This window comes from Magallana gigas, chromosome 3 (genome assembly GCF_963853765.1).
Source record: "Magallana gigas chromosome 3, xbMagGiga1.1, whole genome shotgun sequence".
In the NCBI taxonomy this organism is placed as follows: domain Eukaryota; kingdom Metazoa; phylum Mollusca; class Bivalvia; order Ostreida; family Ostreidae; genus Magallana; species Magallana gigas.
In genome coordinates, this window is record NC_088855.1 from 47,274,542 (window position 1) to 47,301,869 (window position 27,328).

Below are 27,328 nucleotides of genomic sequence, written 5' to 3' on the forward strand. Positions count from 1 at the left end.
AGACAAAGAAAGATACATTTTACATGTATGTTTAAATAGTGAAATACATACTATTTTAAAAATTACTGTTAAATTCATTAATGACTGCTTTGATAACAGATGTCAATTAGTCTACATACAATGATGTTCCTATATATCCATTGGGCCTTTGCCAATTATTGTAATTGTGTTTGTGCCAATATTTGTATTTGATAAATATAGTCTAGATCTTTTCATAATTCGTTACCCAACAGCGTGGCTTTGTGGGTTAGAGGGTTTACTACGAAACTGTTGGTCATGATCAAGTTCGAATTCCGCTGGGGATTTTGAAATTTTTATTTTTTCCAAAAATTTTTAAACTTATTTTTTGGTATAAAATGTTGTAAAATTTGGAAATTCTAAACTGGTAAAAGTATTTCAATTATACACTTTAATCTTCATTAAATGACAGCTGCAGACGAAAGGTGACTGCTTTATAGGGGTGTCTGCTTCAGCAGTTTAGACTGTAATGTAGATCGATACATGCATGTATTAAACTGCATGGATAAAAATGTCCTGGATTCAGTGAGATATGAGAACTATATTACCAGAATCGGCACAGTCTAGATCTTCGTGTTTTAAGCATTTCTGATTTTTCTGTTAGGTTTGATCCACAAACATATAAAAACAGATAAACTCATCTTTATCATAAAGATGAGGATGTACCTAAATCGTGCACGATTTTAAGTACTGTGGAATAAATGAGTGCATGCATGATGCAAGGAATTATACTGCCAGATTTGGTTAACAAAAAACCCCCACTTGTTCTTCCTTAATTGTTTGCACACAGTGTATTACCGGTACATTATCTACATGCTATTTTTAAACATAAACAGATGCTCACTGCACAGATTAAGACAAAAATAAAAAAAACTGGCAAAAAATTTAAGTGGATGTACATGATGTATAACTTGTAACATTGTACTTGCATGTGCAAGGGAGAGAAAAAAGTACCAATTCATTTCCCAAAGAACTCAATAATCCCTCTCATTTCTTTACTTTTTGTGGTACTTCTTCATTCGATCAATGAATTTAAACAGTGAATCAGTGATATTTTTACTTTAAAATAAATATTATTTCTGCAATTAATTCAGCCAATCAAATAAGCCCTATCTTTTTCTGCTCTGCTCGATCTTTTATTGACACTTCTGATCATCTGGTGCATTGGTACTCTCATTCCTTAGAGAGTGAGTCAGCTGCATGAGCATGCATTTATTATGGCATGGTTTTATATCTGAATAAATAATGGTTGACGTGTGATCTGTAACCTGAGTAACAGTCTTTAATTTTCTATCATATATTTTGTTTGTTTCAAGTCACTTACAGATACTTCATTTTGAATCATAGTGTTTATTGAAAATCCCTAAAGATTCTTCAGTGAAAAACAAAATCTGAAAAATTTAGTCCGAATTCCCTCTGTTTCTCTAGGAGCAAAATTTAGTTTGAGTCTAATTCCATAATATAGTAGAAATATAGCAGAAATATCAATAATAATTCATTTCATTAATACTTTTTGTGTTCTGAACACATGACACTTATGACATTAATGATTGAACTTAATAATTATCCGACTTTGAAAACTCAAACGGTGAAACCCTGAGTAAACAATTACCAGTAACGTCGTCCTTAAAAATAACCCTAGTATTGATTGATTATATGATACTTATACAGTAAAAGGGAATAACTGTGTCTGTCGATACGTCATGTACATGCATCCCTTATTTAATGTAAGTGTATATCAACTGACAGTTCACAGGCTCATTTAAGCATGCACATATGTTTGTAGTTTATTGAGGCATTTGTTAGCATAGATGGTTACACTAACTTTGCGTGGACTGAATCATGGCTGCCTCAGCTGAAGCAAGATCAGTATGTGAGTTGCACAAATGTTTCAGAGCAGTAGTTTTGAATTAAATTACGCCCTTGTGAATAAAGTGTATATATGAAAGGGAGAAACGCAAGTTTGATTCAGTATTTGATATGTGACACTTTTAGTACATGTACGTATTACTTGTACTATATGTACTATAATTGTTTGTAGCACTTACATATAGTAGTGTATTATATATATGGAATAAGAAAATTTGAACCTGTGGCCAAGAATTTCACTTCTGGGTTAAAGATGATGGGCTCAGAACATGGATATCACTTAAAAGATTCCTTATAACTTGTGATTATTTGTATAATTAGATATATCCTACATTTGAATTGCAAATATCTTCTATCAGTGTTCAATACCTTTTACTGTGACTTAATTTATTCATTTATAATAAATATGTTCTCCAATGACTATGAGATAAGATAAACATATACATGTACATGTATATAGATTAATTTGGTCTCATGTCATCATACATATATAAACATACATATTAATATTTATGCCCCCCTTCGAAGAAGGGAGGGCATATTGCTTTGCTGCTGTCTGTCGGTCGGTCGGTCTGTCGGTCAGTCCACCAATGGTTTCCGTTCATTTTCTTCGCAGAGGATGAACATATTGAAATGAAATTTAATATACCGGTTTATCATGATAATATTTAGGTCAAGTTTCATATTGGGTACGATCGAGCAATTTTCGACAGAGTTATGGCTCTTGGACTTAAAAAAATTCAAGTTTTTTGCAGTTTCCGTTCATTTTCTTCGCAGAGGATGAACATATTGAAATGAAATTTGGTATACAGGTTTATCATGATTATATCTAGGTCAAGTTTGATATTGGGTACGATCGAGCAATTTTGGACAGAGTTATGGCCCTTGGACGTAGAGAAATTCAAGTTTTTTGCAGTTTCCGTTTATTTTCTTCGCAGAGGATGAACATATTGAAATGAAATTTGGTATACAGGTTTATCATGATTATATCTAGGTCAAGTTTGATATTGGATACGATCGAGCAATTTTGGACAGAATTATGGCCCTTGGACGTAGAAAAATTCTAGTTATTTGCAGTTTCTGTTCATTTTCTTCGCAGAGGATGAACATATTGAAATGAAATTTGGTATACAGCTTTATCATGATTATATCTAGGTCAAGTTTGATATTGGGTACGATCGAGCAATTTTCGACAGAGTTACGGCCCTTGGACGTAAAAAAATTCTAGTTATTTGCAGTTTACGTTCATTTTATTTGTGGATTTTTCCAAGGGAGGTGGCATAAGTGTTTCACAAACATCTCTTGTCAGACTATGTTTCAATCAAATATTTACACTTGCAAATGTTTCCCTTATATAACACTGTTTGTGCAATCTGCTGTTATTCCTGCATAACATCATTATGGGTCAAGAGGTCGAAGTAGCGCATGAATAATCTAGGTCACTACTTTTTCTATGTGCACAAACTAATCGACTTGTGCTGAAACACACCTATTAGATATCGTAATGAAAACATAATTTAGGCATAAAAAAATAAACGTATCTGTATTTTGTCATACAAAGTTTTTTATTCATTCATTTTCTTAAAAAATATAACATTGATCACTGAATAAATGATTCATGTTAGATAACACGTTAGGCCTGTAAACAGAATGTTTATGGATCGACATCGTAACGAGGCGTTCTTGAAAATTACAATCGCAATTTGTCAAAAGAGTTAATTCAGTTAAAATTCATTTCTGACTTTATTACAAGCCTCGGTCCAAATTGCAAACGCAATATCACAGACCTTTCGTGTTTAGTCCATTCACGGATCACGGTCAAATTTAACTCCTTGTGCTTTTCTGTCCGATTTGTTCTGTAAAAATAGATTCGATCAAAGTTAAAATCGCCATCCTGAAGTTTCCTCTATAATGTCGGAGGAAATCATTATGCTCTTGAATCTGATTCTGGCATAGGGTTTCCCCTGAAAATGCCTAAGTAGTCTCTAACTCAACTTTCCATCGCTTTGTTTTCAAATTTTTAACAGCTCTGTGACTTCAACAGAGGTGGTACTATTCCGCCAAGCTTCAATCGGTTTTTTCAATTGTACAAGTGAATTTTCTTTTCTGTTTCCCTTTTTAATGATAAAAAGTGTTGTCTTGTCAAAAGTAGTGTCATATTTATTTATCACGATAATCAAATGCTTGCAACATTGTTGCACTATTTTTTGTTACGTCATCTTAATCGAAACGGCTTTGTTACGTCATCTTAATCGAAACGGCATCACAAAAGAGAAAGTATGGAGCATTGTTATTGTCATAATTTGCAACAAATGTAAATATAAGAAATAAGGTATCATTTTTGGATGTACATTGGGATTTAAATACGGGTTGATACATAATCAAATCTTCCATGAAGCCCTTCGGGCTTTATGGGATTTGATCACGTGACCAACCCGTATTTATATCCCGATATACATCCAGAAATGATACCTTATTTCTTAAATGATCATATTAAACATGTATAGTTTCATAAGCAATTAGGTTTTTGAAAAACATAAATATGATACCAGGATAGCCCATATGAAAGCTTGAAAGTGTATTTAATTTCATTGTGGTCTTTTTAACAACTTATGGAACATTACTTATTTAGTTTAGTTTTTACAGTAACACAAAAAATATTTATCCTTTCACAAACAGGAAATTTTATACTGATTCTCAGGAGAAACAATTATTCTTTTTGTCCCCTGTCGCAATGTGGAGCCGGGACATAGAAATGCCGGGCGTGGGTCCGTGCGTCTGTGCGTCCGTGTTTCCGTCCGTCACACTTTTTTGTAAGCGCTCTCATGCCTACAAATTTTGACAGATTTTCATTAAATTTATACCAAATGTTTATACCACTAATACCTTGGTCAAGTTCCTAAATCAGCCTTGGTCAATACTAGTAAACTGCTTGACCGGCGGGGGACCCAGAAATTCTATTCTTGTTTAATTAAAAATCAATTTATGCACAAAATATGGAAACCAGAAAGCACAAGTACTTGTATTACATATGAATTTGTTCATATATAGATGTAAAAAGAATCTGTGAATCATGTACCAATTATATTTTGATCCTTTATACACTATAACCTTAAAGATATGCCAGCTATAAAAGAATCTAAAATAAATATGATAATGTAAAATGGCTTAAGGTCAGATTTGACCAGTGTGCATAGTTGAAATAGTTCAAACAACATTTTCAGGTTAAAAGTGAAAGTCATATAAGATTTGTTTGAAATCCAGAACTTTTTAGACCATAACTTCTATCACCTTGGCTCAATCTTGCTCTGCACATATTTAACCAACATACAGCCCCGTAGGTTATTTAGGTTTTCAGTGACCTTGAATTTAAGGTTATGTCAAATGCAGAATTTCTATGTCAGAGGTTAAGGTCAAAGCAAAGTGCTCTGAAATGCTTTTCATCCTATTAATGACCTTTTTCAAGCATGGCACTTTGAGATGGTCACCATCTTTATGTCTATATTGTTAGTTCTAGCTACCAGTATGCAATTAAAAATGATCTATTGTGCAAAAGTTAATGCCTTGATACATGTATATACAAAGTTGTGAAATAAATTATTCTGAAATCAAAATACATCAAGATATGCTTATTTTTTGCAGACAAAAGAATGAAGATCTGGCTGATAATATTCCTAGCACTAATGGTCTCTCACAGAGTCCAGTCACAGTCAAGGCTTGTGGTAAATACAACTTGTCTGGAGTTGGCCAAACCCTCCAATAAACAGTTACGTCTAATCTGTAGTCAATATGATTACCACTGTCTTCTGGATGAGACTTTCACCAAGGAGTTTGAGGCCTGCAGGGAGTGGAAGTGGATTCCCGAAGGTAAGAGGAATTGGGTGTCTGAAATATTGAGGATGTACACAAAAACCATTGTAAGCACTGTTAGCAAGAAACATTGTCTAACTGTTCGCAGGAAGATGACATATCCTGTAGAATTTAATAATAATACATGTACATGCATCAGGTCACAATTTAAGATGAAAACTTTTAAAATTTTATTTTAAAAAATTTCCATTTTTAATGCTTATATGCTTCATTATCTGTATTTTCAATGATCATGACAACCAAAATTTGAGTATCATGAGCCTTGTTTACATAACAAGGGATTACATGGATTATAATCTCTGTATCTTAACAACTGACATTCAAATACATGTACCGGTATTGGTTGTGCATTAGAAATAACTTTGTCAAGTACTTGGAAATCATTGTAAGGGTTGGATATAAAGGTTAAAAAAAATATATATATATAAAACAAGGATCTTAAATATTTGTTTAAGGGTTGTTGGAGAAAACTGTATATGTATTATCATTTGAAGGAAAATGTGCATATTTCAACACATATGGAAGAGGAAACATTGACGAAAGGAATTGCGTCCCAAAAAACAATCTGACTTGTTCACATGGTACTATTCAGTTCTCATCGGCAACAAATACAAAATGTGAGTAAAAGCAGTTTTCTATATCACAGATTGACTTGCTAGTGTAATAAATTGTACATGTAAAAAAACATTTAATTTTAAAAAGCATACTGTTTAATATTTATGGCACGCTAAATTTACAAAGATGAGCTAAACTTTGCAGTCAATAAACTACGTTTATCAGTTGTAAAAGGTAGTTGACAGTAAACTACCGTAAAGTCTCATGTATAGTGCTCAGTAGCTTGTGTATATTATGCACTCCAAAGTTAGTATAGTATAGTATAAAATGCACCCAAGAAACGAAGAAATTTCAATCATGATTTTTTAGTCATACGTGCTAGTGCTGATAATGTATGGTATGCTGTAGAGTGTTGATAATTAATCCAATTCTTTGATTATTGTTAAATAAACATTGTAAAGAAACATCTGTATGTTGTACATTGTCATGAAGTTGTAACAATAATTGGTGTATATTAACAGTGTCTATCAATGTGTTAAACAAATTAAGAAGTAATTGTTTAAAACAATTACTTCTTAATGGGACAAAAATTAATCAGTTTTAAGGTGTCTGACTTTAGTTTTCATTTTATATATTTTGTTCAGTTTACTAAAATACAGTGTATTTGTACCCTCTAAGAAGTTTTTGATACACTACGTCTATTTAAAAAAAGGCCAAAAAATTGCCAACATGTATCACCTAGCCTTTTGATTTGGGATACACAAAGAAGAAAAAACAGATCTTTTTATGCAAGAATTATCACATCACATACATTTATGTAAATTTAATAACCTGGCAGGTACAAAGAGTGTATGAGGCAAACAAAGTTCAAGCACAGATGTCACTGTCACAAATTTATAACGCAATCGAGTTTATAATATGTTTGAATATAGATCTTTTAATAATAAAAATGAAATAAACTTGATAATTTCTTTGATTTTAGACACAGCATGTTATGTAAAGAAAGAGATAAGTACATCACTGCCTGTTACAACAAGGTAAGTATATATATACAGCCTTAGAATTCACCTGAATCAGCTGATAATTTGCTCTCCGTATTGGCAAGTTGCAGCAAATGATCTGTTTCTTCTTCTCTGAAATTGTTCAGCCAAGAACAATTATAATGTAAATTTCATGATTCTTAAGTTTTTTGGTCTGACAGAGGAATAAAGTTTCACTCAGATGCTTTCCATGTGTTATGTTGTCAATGCACCAATAGTAAAGTTTAGAGCATTTCTATTTTCATCTCTGAAATAACCTGGACATGTGACCAAATGTTCTACCTTTATCATCTTTGAATACCGATCATGAAAATTGCATTGAGCTATTTTGCCTGGTGATTTTCAAAACCAATATTTCATATGGACCAAAATTAATTGGCAATTTGTAGATATTTATATGTCATATATACATTTTCAAGTTGCTGTTACAATGTACATTGTATAACAACTTCCATATTGTTGAATTTAATCTTGTAAAAATGCATATTACTCAGGTGTCATTTATTAAGGTATCAAAGAAATTTATAACTTTCCCTTTCATTTCAGTCCTACTGGGACTCAATCAGATGGAGAAAATGCAACATCAGTTTCAACTTCCAGTAACAAAAAATATGAAATGTCAGGGTGAGAGATTTATTTTTTTATAGAAATTAGATGATAAGTTATGTCAATCTATTATTGCTGTAGGCAATTTTACCCTTGTATCTTTATATATTTAATAAATTGAGAGGTGATAAATAAAACTTAAAAACAAAATGTAAGCCCTTTTAGCAATTTTAGACTTCGCAGGCTATGTTAAGGCTGCCCTATTAATTTCATAGCGAAATGTAGAAATTCACTTGTCTGTACTTCATAAGAAATGTAGAAATTCACTTGTCTGTACTTCATAAGATATGACGTCATAGTTAACTTTGACGTCACGATCTGCATTCCTTTCGATCGTTCTTAGGGAATGTATCGTAACGTAATAAGTGATATTCATTGTGCATAATAAAACCGCTTCATTCCTTTACATAGACACTGTTGTAAATACATTACTAGTGATACTTAATTTAATATCACCGATATGGAGTATAAAAAAATCAACAGTTTTAAAGCTTCGTAATAGGTAAATAACTATTCATAAACTAATGGTTTTGAGACTTCCCCTGCTACGTGTAATCTAATGAATGGTGATATGTATATGCATATAAAAAACGGCTTAGCACAATTAAGTGAAAGATAAAAACAATCTTAGTATATTTAACGTGAAATCGGGAGAGAAAATAAGTACCAATGTGAATCTTGCTGGGGGAAACCTACCGAGTGACCCGATTTTGTGTAAATCGAGCCTAAATGGTAAAAATGTGCCTAATTTCGATGGCGGTGCGAAATGTTTTGACAATATTTCAAATAAACGAAATATTTATATGAAGCCCCAGCAAGAACTGCAAAATACATTACTTATCGAAGGATTTTTCATAAAAATATTTTTGATTTAATGTCATTATTCACTTGCGCTGATGCAATTTTTATAGATTATTTACCGTGTTAGAATACACCCGTCACATGCTTAAAAGAAATATATGACGTCACAAAAATACATCAATTATAGTGTTGGATGTCACTGTTAATTTATGTAATAAAAGTTTAAAGAAACTCGCTCGGTTAAAGTATTTTTTGATAATTAAAATAGTATCATTTTTCGATATATACTTAGCTTCGGACAGCCTTAACATAGCCGGGTTAATGTTTAAATTTGATAGAGAAATTATTTCTAAGCCATTGTTTATGCAAAGAGCTATGATGAAAAAAATAACTTGCTATTGACCAAAGAGCAAGTTGATACCATAATTATTATTCAAACGTGGCTGGGATTTTAACTGTGTCTCAAGACTAACCCTTGTTGGTCTATGGGGCACCGGTCTTTAGGACAATAGTATATTCTATGCCTACATCTTTGTTAGCTAAGGCCTGCCTAATAGGTTTCAGTCTACTCCACTCCCAAATATGTAGGGAGTCGGTTCAAAACTACATGTACAGGGTGTCCCAGAATATCTGATACCATTTGAAATTCATATAATCTAAAATTAAACAATTTTTGGCCAAATATTGTAAATTGTAAACCGGGTAACTCAAAAGTTAATTTTTTTTCCAATTCATTGAATTATGATGTCACAAAGTTGCATAATATTTTTTTTGTTGAATTTAATTCAAGAGAGAAGGCATCTTCAGTTTTAAACCTGTATTTTGAAACACAATCTCCAGATATAGTTGCACAAATAACTAAAAAAGAATACCCTGGGGAAAACAATTCACAAGCAACCCTATTCTTTATATAGTGAGAGGATTTGAGAAAATGGGATCTATACAAATGGGATGTTGTGAGAAATTTTACTCATCCAATTGACGTTGTTATTGAAAAAAAGGACGTCATTTGGACGCATTCTCATTTTTGTTGTGGTTTTATAAACAATGCTCAGTTTGTCGAAAACTTACAAATGTTTGTGAAATTTGCTGAGTGAAATTTACATCATATTTATATTTATGAAAATGCATTTGACTTTTTGTTTAAAAAATCAAAATTTATTTAAAGAGTTTATAGTGTCATGTTCTGAGACACCCTATACATTTAAGAAATAAACAGCAATTTAAAAAGTTCACCGGGATATAAAGTTGGTTGGTCACGTGATCAAATCCTGTGAAGCCCAAAGGGCTTCTCAGTAGATTACCCTGAGTATAAACTTTTTATTTATTTTTATTTTCAGACATCCTTTGCCAATTATCTTGGGCATCTTCGTTCCTCTCGTATCTCTCATTGTGATATACTTCATCTTTATGCATTTGAAATATGTTCCCTTATACAGAAAAGGTATGAAACTCTTGCTTAGAATTACAATTTGAATGATTTATTGTGTTATATGGCACACCATATTGTTTTAGCGGGAAAGCATTTGAAATAATGGCAGTGAATACATGTACCGGTATGTGTTTAAACACAAATATGAAAATGATAATTATATCCAGATCCGAAGGAAAGGGGGAATATATTGTTTAACCTTTTGTGTGTGTGTGCACTCCATTTCAATTTTCTGGTAAATTAAAAAAAAAACCTTCCAATAGAATTTCCTCAACCTTTGCACATGCAAATATGCCTCATTGTAAAAGATTAAAACAAATGCAATGTCATATTAATTGGTCAAATTTTTATGCAAAAACTTAGATAAAATTACACCATTATAAAGGAGGGGCGCATACATTACGACAAAATTCGTTCAAAAATAAAAATATTTATCATATATTGCACACTTCTGTAAAATAACAAATAAAAAATGCATGTGCCTTTCCAAAACATTAATACTATTACAAATTATTATTTCATTTCATTTTTTCATTAAATTAATGTCATAATCAACTTTGTATACAAGTTGTCAATCGAAATTTCTGAGTTATCAATCACCCAGAGCGAAAGTAGCGTGACAGAACAATGTTACGGTGAGTTAATAAGGAATAAGGAATCATTCTTTGAGTATAATGAGGTGATAATTTTGGTCGGGGCAGTTCAAATCAACAACTTGATATTTTTTGGATTTAGATCTAGTACAGGTAAAGAAAACGTTGTTTTTGAAGTAATGGAGGGTAGGTAGAATGTGGTTTTCTCATTTACATAACTATATATTCCTAAATAATGCATCCCCACACAATAACTTGTGTCGCGAGGGGATGCTCTGCTTAGCGGTGCCCTTGTTATGTTTGCCAAGCAGTGTAATTAGTTTTTTCTAACAATCAGACGTAAACTTTCTGTCAAATGAAGACTTTGGATAATTTGTATATTCATATCAGAATCAGGGTATCAGGGGTATTGCTAGCGAGCACTGGCTTACATGTATACCGTATATTCTTTTTTTCTTTATTATTATTATGCATAAAAAAGTTTCAAAAGGGTTCAAAAGTTTAAATCAATTGGCTGCAGACTGCGATGATTATGTTAAATACAGTACTAGGTTTTGTTTGAACACATTTTATTGATGTACATTTCTAACTATTGAAATAAAAACATATATGATTCATTTAAGAGTGTCCGTGGTAATTTTGAATCAATGAATCATTTTAAAAAGCCCATGCATGCCTAATACATATTATTATTACATGTACTGGTTCAAATTCAAAACATAGATGTTGTGTTTTTGGTCAACTTTTTAATGGAGAAGTAGTGTCCAAGTTGTTTGACAGATAATCAATATCTCACTTTTCAGTATTGAAAAAAATTCTCTCTGGGTCAGGTAAGACACAAAATGCTTTTGCTAACAGTAAACCCAACTTATTATAAGTTATATAACAATGGCTTTTCATATATTCTTATGGTTTTAGTTTGCCTTATATGATAGTCTTTCAATACACAGAAATATAATATTGTAAGTTTTTTTTTTCAAAAATGTTCATCTTCCCTGAAAATTATGATCACATATTTAAAACCTTATATGAAACCTCTTATATCATGACATACACTGTTTAAATCATACTGGTAGTTTGTGTATCAGGTACATGTATACAAATCACAAAGACCAATTGTAATTTTCACAATCCCCAAAAAGATAAATGATTGTTGTTTGTATTACTGGTAATTTCTTTCGACATATTATTTCAATTTACAATGTGATTACATGTATTAAATTGGCCTCTTGTTAAGGACTTCATGCTAACCTGACTCGGGGGCCATATACCTTAAACAAGCTAGTTTCTATCTAAGTTTTACAAAAAGATTATTCATGGGAAAAAGTGAGATAAAAGATCAGATTAATAGTTGGCTTCTTAAAATGTCTGTTCAAAAAACCGACTTGAAAAATTTTTCTGATCGGGTTCATAATTTTTGTACTACTCATGAATGTATAAACTTTCAGAAAATAACAAATTTCTCCATTTTAAAATAAATCTAATTATTTCATTAAAATTAATAATTATGTAGAACCCTGACATATTTACATCGCATAGTGTTAAGAGGTTCAGCCTTCTTTACTATATTACGCAGCTTGCGAAGATTTTCCTGGTCAGACATGGCTGTTGATAAAAATATGTCTTTTCTAATTCTCCCAGGTAATAATTATTTAAAGTTTTTAAAATAACAACAATTATTATTTTGTGAGCATGCAATTTGCATGGTTATCACACGAGTTGCTATTATTTAAATTCATTTTTGTAAGTGAGGCCCCCTGAGGGATTATTTGACATTTATGTCTATTCATTTTAAAATGAACTGAAATTGTTAAACCATTAATAAGTTAATGAGAAAGTGATGATGTGTTCCGTTTAGAGAGTCCCTTTTACCTCGTATACCATGATGACGGTAGGCAAAAGAAGATCTTGTAGTTTTCAGCACGTGTCAATTACTGTCAATCAAAATCCACGTGGTACAAATAAACAATATAAGATTATCCACTTGGTACAAGTAAACAATATAAGATTATTCCAGTTTGGAAGACGCTTAAATTTCTGGAAGCTCATAATTACGTTAATTAGGTATGTGAAAATTTGTATGTATTTCAGTTATATCAATGAACATTAATTCTTATTTCCTAACGATACAATAGGTAATTCTGAAGTTATTCACACATGTGTTTTCAGCTGTACTATCTCTATATAAGTTTTAAGACTCGGAAAGTGGTAACTAATGTGCTTGATGAGGTTAGGTGTTGCCTCAATATTAAGAGACTGGCTTTGGAATTGGTCTTGGCTCACCTCACTGGATCTCAGATCTATAGGCTAGTATAAATCTACTCTCCCTGGTAAGGTGGCACAGGACAGTTTTTTTTATACAATTCATTGTAGCCATTTTAGGGATGCATGTTTTGGAACTCTGTAACTAGAATTTCCTCAGTTCCCATTCAGCACTCTTTATAAGGCCAATCAACAATTTCTGAAGAAAATTACTAGCCAAAACCTGTAAAATTCTCTACATACTGGTTTTTATGAGATTTTGACCCTTTCATAATTTGCTAATTTTTCATGATTTTTCAGCTTTTTAGACCTCCTCCAGCTAATTCCCTGCAGAGGGTTGACCTTCCGTACCGCGTGAATGTTGCACTATCACATGTCAGAAACTTACCGATGTATAGTTTACAATGTCCCATTCACCTACTTTTCGTGTTATTAGCTCACCTGAGCTGAAAGCTCAAGTGAGCTATTCTGATCACATTTTGTCTGTCGTCCGTCTGTCTGTCTGTCTGTCTGTCCGTAAACTTTTCACATTTTCAACATCTTCTCAAGAACTACTAGGCCAATTTCAACCAAACTTGGCACAAATCATCCTTAGACAAAGGGGATTCAAAGTTGTGAAAATTAAGGGCCACACCCGTTTAAAAGGGGAGATAATTAGAAATTAATGAAAAATTTCGAGAAATTTTAAAAAATCTTCTTCTCAAGAACCAGAAAGCCAGGAAAGCTGAAACTTGTGTGGAAGCATCCTCAGGTAGTGTAGATTCAAAGTTGTGAAATTCATGACCCCCGGGGGTAGGGTGGGGCCACAATGGGGGGTCGAAGTTTTACATAGGAATATATAAAGTAAATCTTTAAAAATCTTCTTCTCAGAAACTAATCAGCCAGGAAAGCTGAAACTTGTGTGGAAGCATCCTCAGGTAGTGTTGATTCAAAGTTGTGAAATTCATGACCCCCAGGGTAGGGTGGTGCCACAATGGGGGGTTGAAGTTTTGCATAGGAATATATAGAGTAATTCTTTAAAAATCTTCTTCTCAGAAACTAAACAGCCAGGAAAGCTGAAACTTGTGTGGAAGCATCCTCAGGTAGTGTAGATTCAAAGTTGTGAAATTCATGACCCCCGGGGGTAGGGTGGGGCCACAATGGGGGGTCGAAGTTTTACATAGGAATATATAGAGTAAATCTTTAAAATTCTTCTTCTCAGAAACTAAACAGCCAGGAAAGCTGAAACTTGTGTGGAAGCATCCTCAGGTAGTATAGATTCAAAATTGTGAAAATCATGACCCCCGGGGTAGGGTGGGGCCACAATGGTGGGTCGAAATTTTACATAGGAATATATAGAAAAAAACTTTAAAAATCTTCTTCTCAGAAACTTATCTGCCAGGAAAGCTGAAACGTGTGTGGAAGCATCCTCAGGTAGTGTAGATTCAAAGTTGTGAAAATCATGATCCCTGGGGGTAGGGTGGGGCCACAATGGGGGGTCGAAATTTTACATAGGAATATATAGAGTAAATCTTTAAAAATCTTCTTCTCAGAAACTAATCAGCCAGGAAAGCTGAAACTTGTGTGGAAGCATCCTCAGGTAGTGTAGATTCAAAGTTGTGAAAATCATGATCCCTGGGGGTAGGGTGAGGCCACATTGGGGGGGGGGGTGTTAACATTTTACATAGAAATATATAGAGTAAATCTTTAAAAATCTTCTTCTCAGAAACTTATCAGCCAGGAAAGCTGAAACTTGTGTGGAAGTATCCTCAGGTAGTGTAGATTCAAAGTTGTGATAATCATGATCCCTGGGGGTAGGGTGACATGGGGGGGGGGTGTTAAAGTTTTACATAGGAATATATAGAGTAAATCTTTAAAAATCTTCTTCTCAGAAACTAATCAGCAAGATTCTTTATAATTGTTAAAATTTTGGCTCCAGGACAATTCTTTGGCCTCACAAGAAGGTTCAGAGTTTGATGTAGCTAAATATCCCATATATAAACAATTGTAAAGGATTTTTTTGAGAACTGCAATACTCAACATGTGATATGACTATAAAATTGAAGCAGGCAGCTATTTTTTCATTAGAATCTTTTTGTATTACTGTATTGAGTTATTGCCCTTGATTTATTGATTCTTGATTATTTTAATTAACGCATCCACTGTTAACCAATTATTGTGATGATTATTTTTATACAATAATAAATATTCAATGTATATAAGTTGTTCTGCATCAGAAGTTTTGGGTTAGGCCGGATTAGTTTGTTTATTTTTGATTTCCAATTTTTAGATACTATGAATTATTTTAGGCCGGCACATATATAGGGACAGTGTGTATTGCATTACGTTGAGCGACTGTTTGGGGTTAAACTTGAACAGGTATGGGTAGATTGAGTGTGTGAACATCCGTCTAACCTTCGATACAAAGTGTGCGGTCATTCCTGCTCTATACCGCGTTAATACATGTGTGTAGTCATACCTGCTTGTATTGGTGGTGGTTGAAGCGGAGCACTAGTGTATGGTCATCCCTGCAGGTGTTCAGGCCTTTCTAGCGCAAATGTGCGGCACTCCCTGCTTGCGTTAGGTTGAGCTGTTGGGGGAAACGTTGGTACCTGTTGAGTTGCGTAGGTGTGCGGTCATCCCTGCCTGCTTAACGTTGAGTTCCTATATATGTGCAGGAGCGGTGATTAAAGTCTGCTCTTGTAAATATTGGCAGCAATCAGGGCTCTCCGAGTTCCAAGGGGGAAAATGGATTTTATTTATACAGGATCTACGTGTATTATTGTACATTGTCCAGATTGTTTGTATTATGACTCCATTAATTAAGCTGACTTTATCATACCTATTGTTCCTCAGGTGAGCGATGTGGCCCATGGGCCTCTTGTTTTACCTCCCGTCTGTAACTTGCAATTTCACTATGTTAAGTCAACACAACAGTCATAGCCACAGGTTTCACATTTTACTTCTGATTCTCATATACCTAACATATGGGGCCTACATATTGCATATCAATTTCAACAAGAGACACCCCTCTATCTAATGATAATCATTAAAAATCATTTCATGAATTTAAGCAACACTCATAAGCCTTCAAGTACAGCAACTCTCAATTTACAAAAATACTGATGGGTACTTTATCCGAAACTGTCCCTTGCTACCTAATGTAGATCACTGCAGCACTGCTATTTCCACACTTAGCATGTGGCCATAGGCCCTATAACTTATTTATGCGATTTAACAGAAGATGTTTTTCTGGCTTATTTTAGGGTCAGTTTACTGGACCCTTTCCCAATTGAAAAATCACCAATATTTTCCCTATTCAGGACCTTTTACGCAATCACACCCCCATCATACGACTCTGCAGAACGTGGAGCAGTGTTGAGTTGACACGGAAAAGCCCAGGTCTTTAATTTTCCTTCAAAGTTGCTAATAAAATGTTGAAATAAAATTTTGTGTAGTACTAAATAATAAAGGGTTGGCTAAAATTTCAAATATTACAAAATTCTAACAAATCAAGAAAGAAATTTTTGCCGCTGTTGGTGTTCAAACATCAAAATCATCAATAATTTTTTACTTTTTGTAAACATAAACTCTGAGTAACAAGTATGGCTGTTCAACGCCATTACAACGCAATCTTAAAAAAACAAATCTGCCAAATTCATGTATCTACATTCTATCCAATTTTCAAGTCGTTATTTTAACATACAAACTGGGTAACACACATTAGCGTGTTATGAAAATTTGTATGCACCAGGGATGGGTTAATGGTAATTTGTAATGGTAATTGAGTGTAATTAATTACAAATTTTGATGTAATTGAAAGTAATGTGTAATTGGCCAAATTACATGTAATGGTAATTCAATTAATTTCTTCAATTTCAAGTTCAAGTTATTTTATTAAAAAGGCACATTATTCCAATTACTTTTCAATTACTTTCAATTACTAGTACACACTTAATCTGATGTACATTTACATATAAATATGAAGCTGTCCACGACCAATTGTTCCCCACACTATCAATGGTACAATGTCAAGTTAGGAAGAGTAGTTAAAAAGCATTGAACTAATATGATATTTACCTTACTAAATATTTTTCAAAATAAACTTAATTCAGTGATTGAATATCAACTCATAAGTTATAGACATATTACATGTACCTTATTTGTTGTGACATGCCCTTAATCATGGAGTTAGTAAATTTTGATGAGAGATGTAATTTAATTAATTTACATCTGCAAAGAAATTATACCCCCGCAAATGAAGTTTAAGGGGTTATATTGGTTTCACCCTGTCCATCTGTCCCACCTCAGTTTTCCACACTTTTTTCTTGTGTTTGAGGAATAATATGAAATTTGCTGAACATCTTTAAAATGTCAAACTACAGATCAGGTTTTCACTTTTGTAGCGTCTGGTCGACATATTTTCAAGAAAATTAATTTTTAGGTCACCTGAGTCACTCAAGTGACCTATTGCAAATGGTCTTCGTCCATCGTCGTGCGTTAACAATTTTACATTTTTAACTTCTTGAAAACTACCATGCCAATCGTTACATTTTTTGGTGTGAAGCATCTCTATGGTAAGAAGAATCTAAATTGTGAAATTCATGGCTCTACCACCCCTGGGGTGCCACGGGCGAAACCAAATATGCAAAAAAAGCCAAATTTTCAAAAATCTTTTTCTCTACTCCCATGCATGTGAGGAAAAATCTGGTTGCATAGTTATGATGTCCATGAAGCCCTCTACCTAAATTGTGAAATTCATGGCCTCTGGTTCAGGGGTTCAGGCTCTAGGGTGGGGCCAATATGGCCATATAGTAAAAATGTATTAAATCTTAGAAAATCTTCTTATCTTCTACCATATATATTTTTTAAAAACTAAATGCATGATTATAATGTCCATGAAGCCCTCTACCTAAATTGTGAAATTCATGGCCCCTGGGTCAGAGGTTCTGGCTCTAGGGTGGGGCCAATATGGCCATATAGTAAAAATGTATTAAATCTTAGAAAATATTCTTCTCTACTACCATATATATTTTTTAAAAACTAAATGCATGATTATGATGTCCATGAAGCCCTCTACCTTAATTGTGAAATTCATGACCCCTGGGTCAGAGGTTCAGGCTCTAGGGTGGGGCCAATATGGCCAAATAGTAAAAATGTATTAAATACATATTAGAGAATCTTCTTCTCTACTCCCATAATCTTCTTCTCTACTCTCATATATATTTGTTAAAAACTAAATGCATGGTTATGATGTCCATGAAGCCCTCTACCTTAATTGTGAAATTCAAGACCCCACAGTCAGGGGTTAGAGAATGTATTGTATAAATATTATAATATTAAAATGAAATTAATTGAATTACCATTACATGTAATTTGGCCAATTACACATTACTTTCAATTACATTAAAATTTGTAATTAATTACACTCAATTACCATTATATAAATAGTGCCTGTTTGGGAGGGTAACAGTTGAAATTGACACCCCGAGAAAACCATTGTCAACCGACGCGAAGCGGAGGTTGACAATGGTTTTCGAGGGTGTCAATTTCAACTGTTATCCTCCCAAACAGGCACTATTTATTTTGTTATACTGAATGTCTTTTTTGAAAATTTTAAGAAAATTTTACTGCTTTTATATTATAATAGGAATAACGTGAATTCTACAGCGAACCGTACGCGCATAATTTTCGCGCATGTAACATTTTTTAATATTACCCGTTGCCAAGTGCGTTGCTAACGCTGAGGGTAATAGTAAATATTATTAACTGCGTCTTAACCAATCAGATTTCAGTATTTAACATGAAAGTATAACAATACAAATTACCATTAACCCATCTCTGGTGCATACAAATTTTCATAACACGCTAATGTGTGTTACACAGTTTGTATGCTAAAATAACGACTTGAAAATTGGATAGAATGTAGATACATGATTTTGGCAGATTTGTGTTCCTCAGGTAGTGTAGATACAAAATTGTGAAAATCATGACTCCTGGGGGAAGCATGGGGCCACAATGGAGGGTCAAATTTAATAATATGAATATATAGAGTAAATCTTTAAAAATCTTCTTCTCAGAAACTAATCTGCCAGGAAAGCTGACACTTGTGTTAAAGCATCCTCAGGTAGTGTAGATACAAAGTTGTGAAAATCATGGCCCCCGGGAGTAGGGTGGGGCCACAATGGGGGGTCAAAGTTTTACATAGGAGTATATAGAGTAAATCTTTAAAAATCATTTTTCTCAAAAACTAATCAGTCAGGAAAGCTGAAACTTGTGTGGAAGCATCCTCAGGTAGTGTAGATTCAAAGTTGTGAAAATCATGACCCCAGGGGGTAGGGTGGGGCCACAATGGGGGGGTCAAAGTTTTACATAGGAGTATATAGAGTAAATCTTTAAAAATCTTCTTCTCAGAAACTAATCAGCCAGGAAAGCTGAAACTTCGGAGAAAGCATCCTCAGGTAGTGTAGATTCAGAGTTGTGAAAATCATGACCCCCGGGGGTAGGGTGAGGCCACAATGGGTGATCGAAGTTTTACATAGAAATATATAGAGTAAATCTTTAAAAATCTTCTTCTCAGAAACTAATCTGCCAGAAAAGCTGAAACTTGTGTGGAACCATCCTCAGGTAGTGTAGATTCAAAGTTGTCAAAATCATGACACCCGGGGTAAGGGTGGGGCTACAATGGGGGAGGGGTCGAAATTTTACAAAGGAATATATAGAGTAAATCTTTAAAAATCTTCTTCTCAGAAACTAATTAGCCAGGAAAGCTGAAACTTGTGTGGAAGCATCCTCAGGTAGTGTAAATTCAAAGTTGTGAAAATCATGACCCCCCGGGGGTAGGTTTGGGCCACAATGGGTGGTCAAAGTTTAACATAGGAATATATATTTTCACAAATTTCTACCAGCAAATACTTAAAGGACTTGGCAAATTACAGGAGATAAAACAAAGAGTATTATTTTACCCATATTTTATTTAATTTCTATATCAACTATGTAGTTTGAATTTCCTCTGTTCTTTTTTCTCTGATTAAAGCATAACATCTCGTCTATAATCGTTTTGAAATAGATGTATGCTTCAAAGCTTTCATAGAATAATACAAACTGGTAGGGGATGTGTATTGCTTATGCAATACCCCTAAAATGCTTGTTTATATACATGTGTTACTGTGGTTTCATTAATTTCCGTGGGTATCAATTTTCGTGGATTTTCTGAAAACCACAGTTTCAAGGATATGTAAATTTCGTGGCCAGTGGTCCTATCAATACAAAATGTTAGTTGATATTGAACTTCAATGAACATTTAATTTCGTGGATCAACTTTACAACAAAATCCACGAAAATTGGTATTCAACGAATATTGATGAAACCACAGTATGTCTCGATCATAAAGGTGATTGATATGCCTTTTGATGAGCTTTGTAATCTGTGATTACGTTTTTACCTTTCAAATAACAGCTTATCCTGAAGAAAATGACATAGTGATGAATGAGGACACTGTAGAACAAGAACCATTTTTGAGGAAGGAGACGAAAGATAGCTCAGAAAGTCCCCCAACAATAAAGCATGAAGATGAAAATATAACTGGAGCAAGGAAGAGTACTGGTTAGATTATTATTAGTAGAATACGTTAAAGTTGTTTTTAATAGTCAGCATCTTTTAGTTTTTCACCAAAAGTATAGGTTTCGATCACAGTTCTTTTTGAAATGTGGTCGTCATTACAAATTTATAATTTTTCTACTCTAGTATGAAACCTAATTAATTAGATGCATATATGAGACTCCATGATAAGTTTGTGTATGGAATATATGCTACTCAGGTGACCGTTAAGGCCAATTGGCCTCTTGTTTATATTTTAATTTTTTAATGTTCGAGTTTGTTATCGGGTTCAGTGTGTATTGAATATAATATGGTGCATTTCTTGTACCATTCCTTTTATTATTTCTAACAAAAAGATAAGTTCTGTTAAATAGTGTTAAGCTTTGTGTTGTAAATTTAATCGAAAGGGTTTTTGTATATTACAACCGGATTCGTTATCGGTTGGTCTGTTGATTCGGGGTACAGAAGACGGTAAGAAATGATATTCTGCATAACAGTGCATTGTTTTCACAAATTTCTACCAGCAAATACTTAAAGGACTTGGCAAAATTACAGGAGATAAAACAAAGAGTATTATTTTACCCATTTTTTATTTAATTTCTATATCAACTATGCAGTTTGAATTTCCTCTGTTCTTTTTTCTCTGATTAAAGCATAACATCTCGTTTATAATAGTTTTGAAATAGATGTATGCTTCAAAGCTTTCATAGAAGAATACAAACTGGTAGGGGATGTGTATTGCTTATGCAATACTCTCAGAATGCTTGTTTATATACATGTATTATGTCTCAATCATATTAAAAGGTGATCAATGCCTTTTGATGAGCTTTGTAATCTGTGATTATGTTTTTACCTTTCAAATAACAGCTTATCCTGAAGAAAGTGACATAGTGATGAATGAGGACACTGTAGAACAAGAACCATTTTTGAGGAATGAGACAAAAGATAGCTCAGAAAGTCCCCCAACAATAAAGCATGAAGTTGAAAATATAACTGGAGCAAGGAAGAGTGGTTAGATTAGTAGAATATGTTGAAATTGTTTTTTATAGTCAGGAAGTCATTAATCAATAGAACCTGATTCCTCTCCATATCTGTATTTTGGGAACAATTTAATTTCTTCGCCTTTTGATTTCTTTGATATCAAGCAAAAGAAGGTTAAAACATTATAAAAAGTTTTTATTTTTATTTAGATAATTCTGATGCTAATGATCCTGCAGACATGAATGAATCTGAGCACTTTCATGATGCTCTCTCTTCTCCAACAAACATAAAACCAAAGAAATCTGAAGTATCAACAGGTAACAAGTAAAATGCAGTCGGTTCAGAGTAAATATGTATTGCTTGTTTCATGGTAATGTCATTGTTGTGGTTTTCATTCATTTTGTGTGGTTATAGATAAAAATTACCAAGTTGTATCGTTATTGATCAACTGGTACATGTACAAGTATTGAAACCCCCCCCCCCCCCCCCCCCCCAAAAAAAAAAAAAATAAAAAAATAAAAATAAAATAATATTTGTATGTTAGGCAATAAAAAATTCAGTACTTGGTTCTCAGGCCAATATTTTCGAAAACATGTAGCCAGGCAGTGGTACATTTTCTTTTTATTTCATAAGAAAAGGATGCAGGATTTAATTTTACTTTAACAAGATGCAGTTCTTACCACACTCCAGGAAAAGTGATGAATGTATCTGTCTTAAGTTTATTAGCTCAAACTAAATGAAATAAAAAAATTGTCATGTTCTTCAGGAAAAACCACAGCTACTTGCTTGTATGAGGTTTGAGAGAGCCCTGTGATTAAGCAGTATTAGATATTCAGTATAGTAAAAGATGCAGGAACTCTCCTCCTTTATGCATTTAAAGTTATACGATGTTCTTCTTCATACCCAATCTAAAAATTGTTGCTGTTGCGATCATAACTGAGCACAGTGTCTCATTACTATAATCGACAGTCATTTGCAATTTGTTAAAATCTAAACTGGAACACTGGGATGTTTCATTTTTTTTCATTTAATTATAATAAAAATTAGCAATGTTAAATCAGATGTAGGCAGGCCTAAGAACCAAGGAATAAATTTTTGAAGGCCTTAGACCAGTGTTTGAAATAACCGTCCGCCCGACCGCCTGAGATGCATAACTTCTGGAATATTTTATTGAGCCAAGTGTACAGTGAGCCTCAGTTACCCGGACGCTTTCGTTCCCAAGTCCAATCATCCGGATAGATGAAGGGTCCGGATATCTGAAATGTGTCTATTGTTTTCATTAATGAATAATGATCATGTATTTGTATACAATGGCTCCCAGCGTTGATATTAGTTTTTTTTGCCTTTCATACCATATAGCAACACATGTTATCATTATTGTCCGCTTAATATTTCATGACAAAATAATAAAACAAAGCAGAGTTCTTTATATCTAAAAACGTTCATATCAATATGAGCGTTTTTAGATATAAAGAACTCTGCTTTATTTTATTATTTTGTCATGAAATATTAACCGGACAATTATGATAACCGAATCTAGCTAAATTCTTTGTGTCCATGTGATATGTGTGTGATACACTGTTGTTCGCAATTTTCCAATTTTTGAAAGTGATTAGGGAAGTCAGTGTGTTTATACAAGCTACTCATGAGGGTCTAGCACATAAAAAAGGTGTGAAACTTAACTGACATGGGTAATCTTTTGTACTGAGTAGAGTATCATCAAATTTTACCATCAGGTTAAATGAAGCAAGATTAGTAGTAAATCAGTGTTTCGTGGTAAAAACAGACCGTCCGGATCCGGAACGTGGAATTCCGGATAAATGAGACAAAATAACGTATAAAAAATATGTTCCCAAATAAAATCGTCCGTAAACTGAAGCGTCCGGTTATCTGGCATCCGGATATCTGAGCCCCCACTGTATATAATATCGGAATCAGAGTTTTGAAAATTTTTAACTGATTCTTGTAACACTTTCACTTTCCTTGTATGGTCATTAAAAAGTCAAAACAAGCGTTTAATTCACATTGACAATGCTTGACGTGAGCATTGCGATGTAAAGTCCCTGTCATTCTACGGAATAATGCAGGGTAATCTCAGCAAGATTCGTGTAGACTGAAAAATTTTGACGTACGTCTCTTCCTTATCTCAGACCAGTTCCACACTTAGTGATTCAGTAAAATTTGCCCAAACTTCGGCCGGTTGTTACAATAGAAGTAGTCTACGCTGATTTAAGTCGACGTTTTACTTTGAACACATTTGAATTCGCTATTAACATAAAATGTTAGTTTCATACCATTAAATGGTTTAAATCCCACAAAATTTGAACTTGTTTGTAGTAAATTCATAGCAACAATCAGAGATTCGGAAGAGATGTCCATCAAAATTTTTCAATCTTGCTTAAATTAGTGGATGGTAACTTTGCAATCAAAACAACTTTATGCCGAAACAAAATCGGATCAGATTTTTGAATGTTTTGGATGCAAATGAAAAAAATGATAAACAAATGTCAACTATTTCTCCGGGCTGGTTGAATTTTTACAGGGCTGACAAATTATACTATCTGTCAGCCCTGAGTGTCTAGCTAGTTTTTCAACGAGTTTAAAACACTGCCTTAGACACTTAGTTCTAAAGCCAATTTTTGCCCCCAAAAATAGATAGGGGAGATAATTGGGGTTGTAATTCCTAATCCCAGATGATTAGTTATTAAAAAACTGATAAGAGTGTAAAGGATATCCAATGTCTCCAAGAGGAATCTATACTACTATATTAGAATAATAGACTCGGATTTTTCAACTTTAATACCGAGAAATCGAAAGAGTACTGTCTTTTGTTTTATATATTTTAAACATCATTGATTATACTTAAAGATTACCAATTTGTTTTTATTTTTTCTCAATCAAGCTTCGATAATTAATAATCAACGAAAATTTCTTTAAAAAATCCGGAAATCATCTGAATTTTTTGGATTTTACAATCATGCGCATTACATTCACACTAAATCACAGGAGGATCTTAGTTTATGTTTCCACACTATCACATTTGCATGGATACACTCAGAAACGACAATACAGAAACGTGAAAATTTTCAGTGGAAATTTACAATATATACATATTCTGTTCATCAAAGAAAATACGAGAGATAACTCTAACTCAGTGCATTGATTATGTAAAAACTCGAGAGTTCCAAATGTCAACATGGTGTTAAATTTGAAGCAAAAAAACGTTGGTGAAAAAGTGTTTTATTCTACAACCATATGAAATAATTTTGAGATGAAATGTATTTACAGCATCAAAATTGTTTGTTATGAATAATTTGACTGTTGTTTTAATGCAGCTTCATTAATTTTCTCAAAAGTCGTTTTGGAGCGATTCTGCAATTTTTAGATGAAAGGTATTTGCAGCATCAAAATAATTTGTTATGAATAATTTGACTGTTGTTTTCAATGCAGCTTCATTAATTTTCTCCTAAATCGTTTCGGAGCGATTCTGCAATTTTTTGCCACATTACCGGTATTTAGGAGACATTTTAGCTGTGGTGAAGGCCTGTGCCAGGACACAGTTAGATTATTCTAAGTAAGCAGAGTGTAGAGAAATTAATAGCTTTATTGTAGGCTTAAAGCTTGGTTATGTAAATGTCAATAATACGGTGGGTCCATGTATCTATTTCGTAAATGTCCGATATCATATTCAATGTCAACCCGTTCACACACGGGTCAAAGTCTAGTACCATTTAAAATAACTGTGTTAAAACTTATCATATAGTTTAGGATTGTAAAAAATAGTACAAATGTGAGTATGTGTAAAGTACTTTTAGGGTGGCCAACATATCCCCACATAAGTACGGGTAAGTTTAAATTTGTGTTCACAAATAGAAGGGTAGCATTATCATCGCAAAAATTGTAGAATTGTGTGCAGTCTATCATTCAAGCTGAGCCAAGTATTCTGCCTTGTTTCATAAAGCTGAAAGTCTGAGTTTCTATTGCTGGAGGTAAAAGATAACATTTACTGGTATATTTCTGGTTCAAAGCAGGAATTACATGAAAGGTGCTCTAAACAAACTTTAGGTTGTTTTATATGTACCCTAAACTATTAAACAAGAACAAACAGTACACATATTTCCAGTAGAATTATGTTGCTGTACCTCAATGTTATTAGAAGCTAGTGTAGTGGACACTGAAAAGTGTTGCAATATACCATCACTAATTTCACCCTTAATTTTTTATTGAATAGTTTAAACAGTCTCTTTGATAAACTTAAACTTGTCTTTACTAGGTTCAGAGACTACAATAAAACAAAACCTTACTTGCTTAAGAATGACATTTACCAAAACTGCGAAAAAATTCCACAGATGATATTAATAATATCAGGCATCTAATGTATGTTATAGAGCTTTAATTAAAGGTCATATGAAACGATTTTTAACACTTTGATTTTCTTTGATAAATATAAAGCTTGGTATAAACAAATGCTAAAATACGTGATATAAGATTTTTTTGCCTTTGCATTACTGAGAAATGACCGTGAAAACTGAGCACTTGAAAAAAATTCCTCCCCGCTTATCGTTCTTGATTTTGTGGATTTATGACGTCACACAGACCCACCAATGTAAACAATGCATCAAAACTAGTGTAATTTTACAGTAGTTTATCGATTAAATTTTAGTAATTTTTGCATATATGAACGTGTCTTTTCAAATGAGATAATTTGATTTCGTAGTAGCCTAGAGATGACTTAGTTTTGATTGGTCGTTATAATGAATAAAATATAATTAAATCTAATATCAGCTTCTCACCAGTGTAAAATCATGATGAAGATCCCGTACTACAGTGAAAATTTAACGAAAGAAATGCTCCAACATTAACAGCTGATTAATGAATTATCCTTATCCTTTTGAAATAGAAACATCACATAAAAAAGTATAAGGCAGGCCAATGAAAATGTTTGAGGCATTGTGTACATAGTTTGTATTTAAGAGCTGCTGTAAAATGCCACAAAATTATTCTTAAATTTTATTTTGAAATAATATAAATTTCTGAGTAATTGATATATACATGTAGCAATATCTTTAGAAAATACTTTGTATATACACGTGTATTAACGTTTTATTCAATTAGATCGCGGAAATATGGCATTTAAGGATTTAGAAATGTATCGGTAAAATAAATCGGTTGTTTGATAAAAAAAGTTGTGAACGAATGTGAAGATAATCAACAGATTTTTATTAAGAACAAGCATCAATAATGATAAAAAAAAACGAAAGAAAAAATTGCGGAAGAAAGTTAGATAGGGATCTGTGAGTAAACACCGCATATAATACACGTTGTAAAATCAAAACACCGCACATACAAGTACACGTTTCAAAATCAAAACATTTGAAGAAATTTTTCTTAGACTAAAAATAATTAAATGGTAACATATTTGTTAATTTGAAAGCGAAACAAACAATATAATCGTGAAGCGAATGAGGCACCAAGAGGCCTATAAGTTGTTTAGAAGAAAAAAATCTTAATGAATTGCATGAACGTGCAAATGGGAAAAAACGATCAGTTATTTTTGAATTTGTCAAATTCATTAAAAAGATCGAATTAAAACATATTTACATGCATATATTAAAATTATATTATACTTGCATGTGGATCTATGAAGAAAATCATTCATTCTCCGTGCATTCTCAAAATTGAATATGTACACGCTATTAAATATAAACGCACACGATTTCATT

General features: G+C 33.1%; 1 protein-coding gene across 3 annotated transcripts in view; it reads left to right on the forward strand.

Annotated features, from left to right (window-relative positions):
- Positions 1 to 1,789: 1,789 nt before the first annotated feature.
- LOC105322873 (uncharacterized) overlaps positions 1,790 to 27,328 on the forward strand; it is an 88,605-nt gene continuing 63,066 nt past the window's right edge. For 2 of the 3 annotated variants that reach the window (XR_010712306.1, XM_066080075.1), the window contains exons 1-10: positions 1,791 to 1,891; positions 5,530 to 5,754; positions 6,252 to 6,374; positions 7,295 to 7,349; positions 7,899 to 7,976; positions 10,100 to 10,203; positions 11,588 to 11,614; positions 20,484 to 20,630; positions 21,492 to 21,635; positions 21,815 to 21,922. Coding sequence is in view for 2 of the 3 variants with exons in the window: in XM_066080075.1 (XP_065936147.1) it covers positions 1,861 to 1,891; positions 5,530 to 5,754; positions 6,252 to 6,374; positions 7,295 to 7,349; positions 7,899 to 7,976; positions 10,100 to 10,203; positions 11,588 to 11,614; positions 20,484 to 20,630; positions 21,492 to 21,635; positions 21,815 to 21,922 (1,042 nt within the window). In the remaining variant the exon portion in view is untranslated. Of the gene's footprint in view, positions 1,892 to 5,529; positions 5,755 to 6,251; positions 6,375 to 7,294; positions 7,350 to 7,898; positions 7,977 to 10,099; positions 10,204 to 11,587; positions 11,615 to 20,483; positions 20,631 to 21,491; positions 21,636 to 21,814; positions 21,923 to 27,328 lie in introns of all 3 variants that reach the window. The other variant, XM_066080074.1, reaches the window with a different exon arrangement.